Source organism: Bactrocera latifrons, unplaced genomic scaffold (genome assembly GCF_001853355.1).
Source record: "Bactrocera latifrons isolate USDA-ARS-PBARC rearing strain unplaced genomic scaffold, ASM185335v1 scaffold_269, whole genome shotgun sequence".
NCBI classification, from domain to species: Eukaryota; Metazoa; Arthropoda; class Insecta; order Diptera; family Tephritidae; genus Bactrocera; species Bactrocera latifrons.
In genome coordinates this window covers 12,184-28,699 of record NW_017536285.1, presented here as the reverse complement: position 1 = coordinate 28,699, position 16,516 = coordinate 12,184, and the positions used below count along the sequence as shown (strand labels likewise).

Sequence of the window (16,516 nt, the reverse complement as noted above, 5' to 3'; positions counted from 1 at the left end):
TTACAGCAAATCTTCTGCATAATTGACGAATCAAATTAATATACTTTATTTTTGTAGTAATTTGAAAACATGTATACAATTATGTTTGAGCCGGATCAAATTAGTTTTACAATGTGTCATTAGCCAAAAATGGCGCATAATTACCACAACCTATTTGCTAAATATAAAATAATTTTTTTTGTTTGCAGTTTCTTATTTCGCTTGTGACATTTTTAAACCGAAATAATTTATWTCAGTGAAATCATAAAGAAACAACTGTGCTTCTTTCAAGTCATTATGGACAACTAACAAATTGTTCACATAAAAGTTAAAAAATGCTAATTAACTCAATAAGGGGAGACTTAACTAATTAAAGATTGTTGACATAAAACTTAATGTTAAAATGTTAATTAACTCAATTTAGAGAGCCTTAATCTAAACTATTAACAAATTTTCGCGAAAAATAAAATATGCTAATTGACTCAATTAAGGGGTGACATAATGTAACAGGTATTTATATGTTTAATTTATACAGTTAATAAATTTTTGCCATAAAGTAAAGAAAAGCTAGTCTAGACAATTAACAAATTGTTCACGATAAAGGTTAAAACGCTAATTAACTCAATTAAGTTAGGAGAAACTGTGTAGCCTCGAACAAGATGACTATAGGAACAGTTACATAATGTAACTGGTGTTTTATAGCCTTAATCTACACTCTTAAGGAGTTGCCTAAGAAAGGTAAAAACGTTAATTAACTCAATTAAGAGAGCAAAAATTATATCGCCTCGTACCAGWTGACTATAGCAACATAATGTTACGGGTATTTTAAAATATAATCTAGACAATTAATTAATATTACAATAATAATTTGGCATAAAATTAAAAGCAAACTTCGCATAAAAGTAAAAAACATCCAAATTAACTCAATTAAGCGTTGCCTAACGAAAAGATAACACTTAATTTTATTTATTAAGCCACATTGTGGACTCAGTAAACGGGAAAATGGCTTTAAATTGAACAAGTAAACATTCTATTTTTATATTCCTACACGCTGTGAGAATAGAAAAAAGGGTTTTCGCAATACACAAGATAGTGGATAGATTTTTTCTTTCTATAAAAACGCATATGTGGCAAAAGTGCTATGGAACATTTCAAAACAACTTTTACTTAGAAACTATGTTGGGTTAGCAGAGCTGCTTACAGAGACTTGAGTTCGCTGACAGTGAACACTTCCGTCAGGATAGGAACGAATAGCCGTTCACCTGTCTTCATGCATACATGCTTTGGATTTATAGGGCTCGCGCGAGTTCGACAAGCATTGATTAACAAACAGCATTTGTGAGTTTGCGAAAGCCTTCTGGCCCAGAGTGGAACGTAAAGGGCAAGTTTTTGTATGCTTACTTCTACATAAGCCGTAGTGATGGCTGAAAATTGAGGCTAAAACAAATAATAATTCCTAAACCATAATCTGTGCCACATGATTTTTGTTTAAAAATGTCACATGCACTTAAGTTCATTATATTCATTATTTATGGGCTTTTTGCTAAATTAATCACACTTATTCTCACGCTTAATACGTAGATTTAGTATTAACACTTATATTCAAGTCTTCAACAATCTAGTTATTATTATAAATACGTAGTTATTACACTTACAATGCCTCGGTTGCTAAAAAAAAAAAACCCTGTATGCACGAGTAACTGCTTCCGCGCTTTGATATTCAACAACATCCACACTTTTAACCCTCCACGCACGCCACAATGGAACGCAACGACTTACGATCCACACTTCCCACAATTTCTAAGCGCTCTGCTTGCTACACTTATGTATGTATATATGTATATTTGCTTAGATGTATATAATTCCATTGTACATATATATATATTTGTTTTTATACCACATATTTACTCTTTTACATAACTGTTTTTACTCACATTTCCAACATAACATGTTTTTTATATACTTTCTAGATGTTACTGCTAATTATTTCTTCGAATTTTTCAATATTTCTTGAAGCTTACTTATTACATCCAACGCTAATGTTGAAACGCTTCTATTTGCGCTTTTCAATCAAGCAAATTAAGTTTATAAATATATTTTAGTATAATTAAAAAATAAAAATTAACTGTAAATATTTATGTACATAGCAGGAGGCAAATGAATTGAAAGTGAAAATAAAAAAATAATGCGAAAAGTAACTGAAGACTGGAGTGAATTTTGGATAACTAAACGAGCTTTGGCTATAAATCTCARATCTTGACGCTCGCTAAGGGATTTTGCTATGTAGAATTCATTTTATACTTTGAACTGTCGGCATTACGTGCGATTCGGGAGTGGGCACACAAGAGTACACAATAATTACCTGGTTTTGTGTGTAAGTAAACTACAGTTAGCTGTTATATTGAGGGTCTTGAGATGTACTGTTCACACTATGTTTTTATGCTTTTGCCATATTTAAATTTATAATTATTATAATTTTTGGAAAAATTTTTTTTTCCAATTTTTTATGCTGACATTTAGTTGCATTCTTCGTTTATTAAATTTTATTTTACAATTTTGTGTGTTCCTTGTGTGTGTGCTTGAAACCAATATTTTATCTTTTATGATCATAGTAGTAATGGGATTAGTTATGGCATGTTTTCTTTTTCATTTTCGAAGCAAGTGTTTGTGTTCAGTGTTAGAGCTCTTTTGAAATTTCGTACTAAGTTAAGGTTTTCATATAGATTATCCTACTATAGTAAATAATTAGTTTCACTTAGGTGTATACTACATAACACAAAAATTGAAAACATTGGAAAATAGCATGAGGAAAATATTTAACTTTGAATAATGAAAACTTGGAWTTTTCGCGAATTCGGTTTGTGAAAAAGTCATAAAATTATTTAAGTTTTTTTAATTAAAAATATTTTATAGATACATATAAGTTTATAGGTATAAATTGCTCTAAATAATAAGCATGAAATTCGTTTATTATAATCAGTTTTAATTGTAAAAACTACACGACAGTTATATTCGAACTTTTGCTGGTGAAAAAGTTAAAACTGCACTCAGTTGAATTGAACTTCAGATCAACCCAATTAAAATCAGATAAATGTATTTAAGTCTTCAATTATAAGAAAAAAACTTTCGCGATCACTCTAATCCATTGAAACTTAATAATTCAAAGTTTATTAAGTGTTATATGTTATATGGACAAGAATATACAACGTTTTCGAGCCAAATTTTGTTCAGCAATGAGGCCCGTTTCTCGCTCAATGGGTATGTAAACAAGCAAAATTGCCACATTTGGGATGAAGAGCAATCTGAAGACATTCAAGAGCTGCCATTTTATTCAGAAAATGTGTGGGTCGGTTTCTTCAAAAATTACACAACAACCGACTTTTTGATGCCTGAACTAGAAGYTCGTGATCTCGGCGACATTTGGTATAACAAAAAGACGGCGCCACTTCCCACTCATCGCATCAATCAATGGATTTATTGAAAAGAAAACTTCATTGAGCAGATAATTTCACGTTTTGGGCCGGTGGATTGGCACCGTTAGACTTTTSCTGTGGGGATATATAAAGGCTAAAGTGTATGCGGACAATCCTGCTTCGATTCAGGCCTTCGAACAAAATATCCAAATTGTACTTGACGAATGGACCATCTGAAACATCGTCGCGTCGAACATGTGATAATATTCAAAAGATGAATGCCAAAGAATGTTCTTTCGAATAATAATAAACAATTCATCTTAAATTTGAAGTTTCTGTATTTTTTCTTTAAAAATGTTGGGATAACATTTTAGTTTATCGACACTCTAGACAACCCCACTTTCACAAAGTTGAAAACTGTCATACCACAGAAAGGTTGAAGTTAGACAATATTTCAACCGAAATTTTTTTTGACAGATTGAGTTAATAATATTGCTAAAAATTCAGCTAAAAATTCAGATTGAGTTTATAACGTGAATAGAAAACTTCAACCAAAATGCAGTTAACTTGAAAGCCGTTGCCAATCTCCACACAGCTCGCAATGTTCAAATTGCATAGCGCTAATGGAGAGGCAACTCGTAAGAGCTGTTACCGACAGCCCCTTAATTTAGTTCAATTAGTAATTGGCAGGATTTTTTTTTTTTTTTGTTATAATGCCCTTCTTTATTGAAACTGCTTGCTATTTTGTAGACTTTAGTTGATTCACGTGGCTGTCTGCATCCCCTATAAACTATTTGCTAAAAATACTTTCACTGGCCATAATTAATTTGTTAATAAGGATAATTTTTAAAACATCTACTTAACTAGAAATTAATGAAATTTTTGTTAATGTGTATAAAAGTTATTTTTCACTGTGTATGTTAAGCAAAAATCTACAGCTTGCAACAAMAAGTTTTGGAGAAATGGCTTAAATTTCTTTGACTAATAAAATTTAACTAAGCTAATAAGTTTTACACAACAACTAATTTATTTTAATTAATTTACTAAAAACATGTATTTGAATATTGAATTAATCAAGTTTTTTTTTCACTAAAATATTARCATGAAAAATGGATTAAAATTCATACAATAGAAAATTTATGCGTAACTTGAAAGTAAAACCAAACTTTATTTTAAAACATAATAATTTAACTAGAAAATGAGTAATTGAAATCAATTTGAATAAGTGCGTAGTAGAAAAGTATTTCAAATACTTATTTGAAATTTTGTAGTTGTACCCACCAGTTAATTGTTAATTTTTTAAGCCTCGAAACAAAACGTAGTCAACGAATTCGATTAAATTAAATAATTCAATTTTTGGATTTTACAAAAAACATTGACATTTTATTATACAAACAAATATTAACCTATGTAAACTTTTACAAATACACAGTTTTTTTGCTTAATTTACACGCTTAGTAACACACTTAAGATAATTGTCAAATATAAAGTTAATGCAACAATTTTCCAATGACATTTTTTTGTTTTAATTCTTTATGATAACAAATCATTGCAAACATATTTACAAACRTAATTGACGATCTGGCCGCTAATAGCTATGATTGAAAGTCTATGTGAGTTGAGAAATGCAAAAGTTCGAATGAGACTACATGAGACTTAAATTAACAACAATTTATGTTCCAATATTTTTGAAAAAAAAAAATCAAATAAAGAAAAATTTAAAATTTTGTGCGAATATTTGTTTAGAAACTGCATAGCAGTGGCAATAACCACATTTCAATTTGGGAACATTTCGAACAACTCGCTAATTTAGTCAATCAGCATTTTCCCAAATATGTGTTAGTCTATACAATGCACGAATTGACTAAATTCAAGGACTGCGGAACAATTTAAAATAAAAGCAAGAAAAAAATAATAATAAAAGAATTAGCATGACCTATTTTTGATCTCCAATTTTTCAGCTAGAGTTTCAAGGGCGTCGGCAACCAAAGTAAATTTTTKTGAGAGATTCTATACTAAATTTTCGGCAGTGATAGGAAGCGCTTAAACCGGCGTCTAAAATAAATTTTAGATGGAAAAGTTTGCAAAGATCTACTAATTTTTCGCCATATTATAGTAGTTCAAAAAAGAAACGTAAGACTGTTTAACTTTCATTTTAAAATGTACCCGGCAACGCAATTGTTATTAATTCAAAAAATGTACAATAATGGTGTGCACTATTAATCCGAAAATGTTGGCAGTTTCAGCCATGATTTTTCTAATTTTTTTCAGTAATGTTTCTTAAAACGGTGTATATACGAATAGTCTTAATAAATGACTTTTTATGAAAATGCAATGCAAGAAATTTAAGTACAAACTGTCAAAATACTTTCTTCAAGCACATTTTTAAGAACAGTCGTAAATATTTCATAATTTCGGGGAAAAATACTACAATGATGTTAAAATGAAAAATAAAATAATGAAAAAATCGCARCGTCCTGATTTCACGTCATTAATTAAATAGCGCTATTGCGGAATTCCCTTGAGGAATCAATTTAAATCCTGAGTTCCACATAAATGTTGTGCAATGTGTGTGGGACTGTTGTTAGATTGGGCTAAACAGGAGCCCAGACTTATATCATTTTCCATACAATGATTTGGATTGAACCAAAGGATCATATCTTCTTCTTCTTTAATTTCGCACACGCCGCTTCTGTGGTTATAGCCGAGATCAGTGTCCAAACTTTTCTTCGGTCTATAGACCTACATATCGTTTAGAAGATCAGGATTATATTCCGGAACTTTTTCTAAGTCTTCGCGATGATACCCTCTGAAGATGGTGATCCAATTTGTGAACCATCAAATTAAAAAGAAACACACATTTTATTGACACAAAGTGATTTAAATGACTTGTTACGTGATTGGAATCCGTCTAAAAAACAGCTGAGGTTTTGGCGTCTAGATTAAATGACAGGAATTCACTTTCCACGGATATGTATTTTTTTTTTCGACATCATGACGATAGAGCGTATAGTTAAGGAGATGGGATCAACCGGAAAAACTCGATTGGAAGTATTTTGCCTACGTTGTCAAAAATTTTCTAAAAAATCGGAAAATTACAATATACTTAATAGATGAACTTATAATGTCATATAAAGCTTWGGAAAGCTTTAAGATTTTTCTTTAAAAAWRCATATGCTGGACACTCTCTCTCTCCTTTTTACCGACAAATTTCGGTGCGGTGAGTGATGAACAAGGCGAGAGCTACCGTCAGGACATTTCCTTGATGGAGAAGCGCTTTCAAGGCAACTGGTATGTATTAATGCTCGCAGATTAATTGGCTTTTTAGACAGTCGCTTAATTAAGTCARTTAGCGGAATATATAGACTATTATTTAGATGGTAAAATGCAGCATTGACTGGATTAGGCGGTACTCTGAAACACATCTAAAATTTGCTTATAATTAAAGAACAGCGGATTAACCAAAATAAATGTTATTTTAACATACTTAAATTAAATTATTAAATTTATGACTGTTTGTGTTAATTAGATGACATTCGCTATACATACATGAATTTCCTAATTGTTAACCTGCTTAGCTTACTTACGAGCATAAATTGCCTATTTCAATTTTTTTAGCTATTTTTTTTTAAATTAATTTAATTTTTATAATTAAAATAAATAATTATTTTTATTGAGCTATATTTTTGCCACTCTCGCTGTCAACGTTTACTGCCGTTCTTTCMCGATGTACGTATGTATAATATGTATGCATGCATGGCACTTAATTTTTGTTTAATTTTTCAAGTTATTCGCGCGTAATGCTTTTTGTTTTGTTTTCGTTTTTTTTTTTTGTTTTTTTGATTTTACGATTTTTCGATTCTACATAGCTTCTTATGCCTAGTTTTCTGCACTGCTGTATTTTCATAGATATGAACATCACACAAACGGATCACCTTTAGAAGGTCCTTTAAAGTTTCCAATGAACATATGTGGAAGAAGCCAAACCAATGCAAAGCAAATCAAACGAAGGCAAATGATAATGGAAATAAAGTAAATAATACAAAAAAATAAAAGCAAAAAAGGAGAAATAAAGAAAATATATAGATTAGCGTTATTGACGTTTCTAACAGTTTTTTTTTTTTTTTTTATAATAATTCAAAATTTCAGTTAATTAAGATTTAGGCATTTACTCATCCTCCTCTTCCCTGAAGAGATATGTGCTCCAGTAGACCAAATTGAATAACGCAAAGACCAGCGGAAACGTTATTCGTGATATAACATCGATTCTCTTCGATCTAGAACATTGTCTGTGGTGAGWGMATTGCGCAGCAGGCATAATTAAAATATATATACGCAATGGAATTGATTAGTTGATAAATCGCAGTAAAAGTTTGTGTGAGTTTTTATACGARAATTATGTAAATTTAAAAGCAAAAATTTAAGTGAAAAGAAATTGTGAAAGCTCAAAGCTTTCATAAAAAGCACAAACAGCAAATTTAATTTGTAAMAAAATTAAAAAATAACAGTAAACATTTGCATACATACGTGTTCTTAGCGCATATTTGCAAAGCAATTYAACTGAAATCAAAAACGGCAAAACTCAACTGCAATTACAACTCAACTCAAAGCAAATCAAGTCCAAAGTAAAGAAAATACTTGYAAGAGCATTCTTAGCAAGTGGTCTTTAATTGCTTACCTTGTAGGAAACTTTGATAGCCAGGTTTTACAGCAGTTTGGACGTTTGGGCGGCTGCATATGCACCTCGCATTGACGCAACTTCTCCAGGGCCATCGGATCGCCGGGGTGACGCACCAGTGGCTTCTAAATTTGCATTTTTTCGTGTTGGCGCACATTTTTCAATTTCATGAAGAATGCCCACGCACCATTTGTTGTTGTTATCGTCGTTTGGTTGTTGTTGTTTTTGAACGATGATAGAGGAAGGTTTTTTGATATTGATTGTTTTTTTTTTTAGATTGATTGATTGATAGTTTGAGTTATGCATAATGTTTAAAAACGTTTTGAAATCATTTGGTTGTTGTTGTTTATAATTTGATTTAATTTTTGTTTGTTAATTTAGTTTGATTGGTGGTGAAGAATTGAGGTTGTTGATGTCAATCGGAATGACAAAATGAAAAGGGTTTCGAAATAAAGAATAATTGAAATGTTAATATTGTTAAAGTCATGAATTTTGCAGTGCCAATTTTAATTAATTTTTTGTATAAAACTTAATAGTTAATAATTTAAAGTAAACATAAAAATAATTAGTGCTTAAATATTAATTATAAACAGTAGTTATTAATCTGGGTTTTAAGCAAAAGTTATGTGTCAGTTTCGAAATTTTTATTCAAAGTAACAATTATAAAGGAGTTACTGGATTAGTTAGAAATAAGTAGCATTAACTTCCTCTAACGTGGGTAGTTGAATTTGGGTGTTAAGGGTCTAAACACCTGCTAGTTAGAATGTGCGCTGTAAATAACTAAAATTAGGCAAAAGCTGTCTAAGATTCGCCATTGCTCTGCTCGCTGCTGCTCTCTTGTCAAKCGAATCGAAGACAGCTAATTTCTACTAGCTAGAAATTTCAGACACAAATGCCTTAATTCGATATAAATGATCTAACTCAAAATAAGAGAATTAAAGTGGCGTTAATCTAGAGATGAATACCATAATCCCATACTTTTTACCTAGACTAGAAATTATAACTTTTTCAAAATAATACTTTATGTTTTGAAGGCAAATCTGCCATATCCTTAYTTAAGTTAGAACCAGCGAATGAATCGTTTATTTTTTCCAGGGAAATTCGGAATACAAATCCGCTCATGTTGTGCTTCCCGACCGAATATTTCAGTTTCGGATGCAATTTATAGAAGCTGCGTTCCAAAGTAAACAGGACTTTAAAAAATAAAAAACAGRAAAGTGTTTTTTCGCCAAAATCAATTTATCTTTTTTCAAAGTCTATTTCTGCTTCAATACAGCTTTTTACACGGTCCAAAAGCATGTCGAACGAGTGTCTAAGCTCGTTGGCCGGTATGGCTGCCAKWATGCTGGTGAAAGCCTTTTGAATGGCCTCTACGTCTGCATAACGCTTTCCTTTCATGAGGAAATGCATTTCTCCGAAAAGAAAGAATTCGCACGGTGCCATATCAGGTGAATATGGGGAGTGGTTAATGTTTAAAATGTGATTTTTGGTCAAACTTTTGAATTGGCAATCGAAGTAAAATTTCATATAAATTTTCCTCCATAACTTGAAGTTTTTTTTTTTTGTGAATTACAGTGATACGAGGAGGGCAGTTCAACTTGTATATGGACTTTTTCGAAGTAAAGGGTGTGTTTTTAGACATGTGATTTTCAAAAGAAATAAAATGCATATAATTTAATCTTATGGCCAAGGTTTAAACTTTTTAATTAAAATGAGGTTTTTATCATTATGTTTTAAAAAGACTTCGGGAAGGTGATCGTCTTGACTGGCTGGCATAAATTCCATTTTCGACTACTTTTCGCAGCAAATATAGTAATAACGTGCCGCCTATTACCTTCCAAATCATCAATGACGTAGATAAGCGACTTCTTATACAACACAAATATAATACAACAGTTTTAAATCGCCATAACGCGATCACCGAAAAATTTCCATCAATAAATTGATTATTGATGGTTGGTTGTATAGCCTGTAGCGCCATCTAGCGTTGATACCAAAAGTCGTCTTTTATCAATATTATTCAAATCAGGCAAGAAATAGGAAATAATTAAGACTTTATCGTTCCTAAGGCTAGCTTTTTTGTAGAAATATGATCCGGTTGATTCCATCTGCACAAAGTGCTCGCCAAACTGARACTTTTTGAAGATGTAATGGCGTCTCCACACATCAAATGCGGCATCCTTTCAACCAAAAGTGAACTTCAGCGCTGAGAAAATTTTTTTTTGTGAAACTCAGTAACGCTGGCCATCCTATTTCGAGCGCATTCACAGAAATTGCAACGCATTTGGTGCTTATACGGCGGCAATTCTTGCACAAGTTTGATTTGGTAAGCCCGCAAACTAAGACTCCACTGCGAAATTGCTTATAAAGTCGATGGGCTCAGCTGCTWTTGTTACGCGCATTGGCGAATGGACTGATTCGGGTCTTAATCGATACTCTGTGAGGCGTCTCTGAGCAAAATTCATTTTCGTTAACATGATACGAAACACAAGCATGGCTGTTCGAATTATCCACCATGCTGGGCGATTATGTGGAACGAATGTTGGACGCCGCGCCCACGAACTGAGCCACTAGTCTGTAAACCTCTTCATTTATCAGAAGTAATATGAAATGGCAAACCCAACTGAATATATCTAAATCAAGGTTGTTAAAAATACCAACTCTGAAAAAATTATTTCCTCAATGAAAACCACATGTCTAAAGGACACACGTGACCTATTTTAAGAAGGAATCTAGAAAATAGTGTCCACCGTTAGTCTTTATGTTCGCAATTTAAATATATCCGACTATAACTGCTCTAAAGTAACTGGTTGCTTGCTTGAGGTTGCCACTTTAACTCAATTTACGTATAACTAAAGAGTCTTCAAATTTATAAAGTTTTGTAGGGCATAGCTCCTAACGAGAAATGAGTTTTTTTTAGGTCAGTTGAAGTCAATACATTATAGCAATAAATATACCATTAACACTAAAAATTATAAACCTTCAAAATAATGTTAAGGATATATATATGTACTAGTAAATATGCATGTAAGAGAATAAGCTTTTGACAAATACCATTGCGAATGTTGCATTACTGTCAGTGTCGAGCAGATCTGAAGCAGCATCTAAGCTGGCCTGCTCCAAATCGCGACGTTTCTTTTTCAAATTCTCCTTATGTATGTCTGCGGCCCGATCCGTATATAATTATGTTGCATGGGATAAAAAATGTTGGACAAGAATTTATTTGTTCCACACAAGATTTGTGCGCGCATATGTGTGCGTGTGGTTTGTGTGCCAATGTGGAAGATCGTATKTACATACATGCAACATTTATAGTGTTGTTATTGTTGTTGTTATTTTTGCAATTACACAAATTTACGGAAAATGCAACAGATACGAATAGACACAGCAATAAGTGATGTTTTTTGTTGTAATTGATACGAAATTTCGCAGTAAATGAGTGGAGTCAGGGGGAAGTCAAGRGTGGAGGGCGAGCACGTGGGGAACAAAAATTAAAACACAAAAACCGAAATGTGCATGCGCAATATTTTTCAGCAACGAAGGCATGAGAAACCAAGAGACACAGATAATKGCACATTTAACATAATAAGTACACAGCGTTACCAGATGCAATTAAAATAAAAAAAATTGTAAATAAAAAATGCATGACAATTTGTGTGTCCAAATTCAAACGAATTGAATGTGTGTATTAAAATGAGTTAAACAAATTTAATTAAAATAAAAAAATAAAAATAATTTTATTTAAGTAATTTATTTAAGGAATTAAATTAAAATTATATGTAATTATATGTATGAATTATGTTTGCACCAGCGTATTTATATGGCATGAAAAAGAGGAAAAAATATATTTGATGTAATAAAATATTGTAAAATTTGTAATTGTAATCAATAAATACAAAAGACATTAATCAAACGAATTATGCGTGTGTTAAATGTAGTGTTATGGTAATGATTGTTTTTTTTTTTTATAGAAATGACAAATATTTTCAAAATACATTTTACGTTTATTTATTTTACATATTTTTATCAGTTTATTGTGTTAGTTAGTATTTGCAGTTTTTGTTGGTGCGAAAAGGTTGGATGAAATAAGAAAATAGAACACTTGTATTAGTAGAGTATCCTCAGCGTGGACTCGGTAGTCAACAGTTATCATTAATTTGTTAATTACATGAAATTTCAATTAAGTGAGCTCTGCTATGTTTAGTAGTATTTGTGAGAAACCAATTATTTAGTGACCAATTTAAACTTGTTTTTTTTTTTTTTTTTTTTTTTTGAGTAAAATTTTTATTTATTGAATTACATGGAGTGGATCAAATCAAAATATAAAATTATATCTAATTATAAATACAGAACATTAAAAAAAACTGTATAAAAAGCAAAAAATAATTAACAATACCCTTCACAAAAAAGTTTAAATACAAGAACTTGAACTGATCGTTCAGTTTGTACGACAGTTATATGCTATACTGTTGCGATCTAAACAATGTCTTCGAAGATCAAATTGCTGTCTTAGAAAATAATCCATGCCAAATTTCGTTAAGAAATTTCATCAAATAAAAAATAATTCCTTACAAGAATAAGATTTTGATCGTGCAGTTTGCAACAGGTTAATTGAAAGGTCCCCGACGTGACACTTAGATGGCGCTGTTAGAAAAATTCATATGATTTTCTGTTAGCCATAACCTTCAAAGGGGACGTGTAATAATTGAACAGCTGTGGGATCAATAGTTTGTGTATTATATGATTTTTTGTGAAGCAACTTTTGCTATTGTGAAAAAAAATGCTTAAAAAGAAATTTCACGTGTTGATAAAATATTGCTTTTTGAAAGGGAAAAAACAATTGAAGCAAAACCTTTTCCAGTTTCCAGACACTGCGCTCGGAAACCACACCTTCAAGGATTGGTGTGGTAAGTTTAGATGTGGTGAAATGAGCGCCGAAGACGGTGAAGGCAGCGATTGCCCAAAAGACGTTGTTATCGAAGAAAACATCAAAGAAGGGCAAAATAATTTTGGACGACCGTAAAATGAAGTTGTTTGAGATAGCAGACAGTCTAAAGGTATCAACTGAACTTTTACATTTTATCATTCACGAATATTTGGATATAAGAAAGCTCTGTGTAAAATGGATGCGGCGCGAGCTCAGTTTTGACCGAAAGCAATGACGGGTTGATGATACAGAGCCGTGTTTCGAGATGTTCAAGCCTAATAAACCCGAGTTTTTGTATCAAAAGGTAATAATGTATGAAGCACGGCACCAACATGTTACCCCGTAGTCCAAACGACAGCCATCCAAAAGAAACACTGCGCACGTTGCACCCGCTCCAAAGTGTAGAAAAATGGAACAGCAAATGACAAAGTTATGGCGTCTGTATTTTAACATACTTATCGGAAAGTTGGAGGGTAGGAGATTATAGCATTACTTTGAAAAATAATTTCTGCCAAATTTCGGGATTTGAAATTGAGCGAATGAGCAACTTTTTGGAAAGAAAAAGACCCTAAAAATTTTCAGACCGATATCTCAAAATTAAGCAACTAGTTCGCTAATATGCAGCCAGACAGACTGATATATGTACATTGTACAGAGATGGTTAAATCGACTTGCATATCTGATTACGGTGGTGTACATAGATACATATATAATTGCACGTATAGTGTATAGTGTCTTTTATGGTATATACTTGTATAGGTTATGTTTTGTAGGGCCTCTGTCGCTTCCTTCTGGGTGTTGGAAACTTAATATGCCCCGTTGAGGGCATAAAATTTAATGAATACAATAAAAAAGTAATAATAAAAACTGAATAAAACTAAACTTCAGTTTGCTTACACCAACTGACTATGCGGCAGCTCAAATGTAATTCAATAAGTAATTTACTCGTTAAGCATGCAAATTTAATTAATTTCAGTTGCAGTTTTTAAAGCTCGCGTTCGGGCTTGTCGTATTACGTATGTAAATAAGTTATTTACTTTAACGGAAACTAATTCAAAATGTATTACAAAAAGATTACCACTACATACATATGTATATACAATATCGTCACCTAAAATGTAAAATAACATAACAGCACTTTYCAAAAATTTACAGGCCAAAGAAAAAGCACCAATAGWAACCACAATTGAAACAAAATTTTARTTTCGGTTATATATTGGTTATGTATCGGTTATAAAATGGTTATATATAGGTTATATAATGGTTATATAATAGAMACCACTCATATTAACACAAAATTTTGAGTTTTGGTTCTAAAATGGTTATATATGGGTTATATCTGTGAGCGGGAGCTTAAAATATTATGATACATATTTAATGATGTAGTAAAATGTAAGCAATTAAACTTTCGATTTTTTTGAAGCTAGGTAGTTTTGCATTTAAGGTGACGATATATAATTTATACATATAGTATATATGTATATGTATRTATGTAGTTATGCTCGAACCATTTTTAATTTACTCATTGTGTTTTTTTTTTTGCCTACAAATTGTTGTGGCGCTTAAKTTTTTTTTACAAAATCAACATTGGCAAGCTTCTGTTGTGTTGTTGTTATTGGTTTTGTTATTCATATTTTGCATAAATAATATTGTTTACTGTTATTTTATCACATCTGTTAGTAAGCTAGTTGTTTAGTTACATTCGCACTCATTTTGTGTTTGTTGTTGTTTTATACATATTATATATTATTATTTTTTTTTTTCGTGTAGCAGTGTAGTTGTGTAGTATTTACAGTTACACACACACACACAGACATTCCAAATATGTGAAGAAAAAATAAACAAAATACACCATCAATTAATACAAATACATTGAATAAGAAGCATATAAAATCTCAATTACTAGCTTTATTCAAACCTGAACGGGAGGCATAGTTCACCAGCGCGAATTCGAGCAGTGCGCCAAAGACGAAGGTCAAACAGACGCCGGTCCAAACGTCGATCGCCTTCGTGTAGGAGACAGGCGGCAGTGAGGCATTTATGCCAGACGTTTGCGTGGCCATGGTGAGCAGCGTGGTCACACCTGTAATACATCAATCGAATCATGTCACGAAGCGCTAACGGTGCAGCCAAGATCATTCCTTGCTAACACACACACACATACAAAATATTATAGCTAAAGAACTAAGTAATTACGGCAGATAGAACTTAATTGAAAAATTTTTTATTTATTTATTTATTTTTTTTTTCAAAAAATGAGCAGGTTTACTATGAAAATGAAAAACAACACGTAACAGATGTTCTTTTTTCGATTTTTGTTTACAACTTTAATTGCTGGTAGTAATCTGTAAGGAGTACTCGAGCCATGAATACCATAACAAATCGCTACTTTTATAAAAATTATATATTTAAATGACTATGTATTTAATAAAGATGTGTATTATTGAAAAGAAAACTCTTTTGTTTGTAAGTTTTCGATTTTTTTTAGTTTTTTGCTTTAACTTGACTGTGCTTTGTGTTGCTTTACTTAGTTTTTGGTCTTTTTTTCTTTTTTTCTTTGTTTCTTCGACTTACCCAATGACACACGTGCTGGTACGGCGCCTTGATCAAGCCAGAATGACACCCATGAGACAATGACCAACATACAGCATGGGATATAAATTTGGATTAAGTAATATGAGAATTCTCGCTTGAATAGTAGATCGACTTTGAGGCAACTGTATTCACCTATGAGTATACAAGGTATCGTACATAAAAGTCAAAACCGAAAACATTTCGTTGGGGCGCTCACACAAAACATAAAAAACAGTTATGAAATATACACATATACAAATGAAAACATCAAAAATGAAAACATCAAAAACAAAAACATCAAAAAATTACAAAACARAAAACCTCATAATTGACTAATTAAATTAGTGAATTTTGAATAAAAAAAAATATTAGTAATATTTTGGTAGAAAAAATGTACAAGTACACGTGGTTAAATACAAATGCTGCAGTGCTTTTTCACATTTATTTCTTATAAGGAAGCATGAACACGTAAAATAGTTGGTTAACGTTATGTTTGAACTTTGCCTTCAAGTGCGTTCACACACGCAGACTTTTGAACTTTCTCTTATGGGGTTACATGGTTTTATGGGCTTCAAAAAATTTACAACAGCTCTAGAACAGCTCGAAAATTTGCAAGTTGATCCGAGTAATAGTTTTGGAGTTACAGCCTTGATAACTTGTGCGCTCGAGGCTAGCTAGGCAAAGTGCGCCGTCTTTCAACGCATTTTTCTTGAAATATTAACTCAAAAAGAAGTCAGTTGACAAGATTTCATGAGAACTTCTCAACCAATCTTTATGAAATTTTAGACAGATCTTTGAAATACAATTTTTAAAGACTTGAATGTAGGATTTTTTTTCGCTTACAACTATTTGAAGACAAAAAAAGATTCGCGAAATTTTCACTGAAATTTGAAACATCCAATTTTCAGTTTTTTCCTTCCAACAAGTTCTAAGTAAAGGTTTTAA

General features: G+C 31.7%; 1 protein-coding gene across 1 annotated transcript in view; it reads right to left on the bottom strand.

The window, feature by feature from the left end:
* Positions 1-6,369: 6,369 nt before the first annotated feature.
* The window catches only part of LOC108969868 (glutamate-gated chloride channel), a 20,976-nt gene continuing 10,829 nt past the window's right edge, over positions 6,370-16,516 (bottom strand). Inside the window, exons 3-8 of the mRNA XM_018934854.1 lie at positions 15,572-15,724; positions 14,901-15,080; positions 11,125-11,231; positions 8,071-8,195; positions 7,565-7,669; positions 6,370-7,339 (exon numbers count right to left, since the gene is read on the bottom strand). Of these exons, the coding sequence (XP_018790399.1) occupies positions 7,330-7,339; positions 7,565-7,669; positions 8,071-8,195; positions 11,125-11,231; positions 14,901-15,080; positions 15,572-15,724 (680 nt within the window). The 3' untranslated portion in view covers positions 6,370-7,329. The remainder of the gene's footprint in view (positions 7,340-7,564; positions 7,670-8,070; positions 8,196-11,124; positions 11,232-14,900; positions 15,081-15,571; positions 15,725-16,516) is intronic.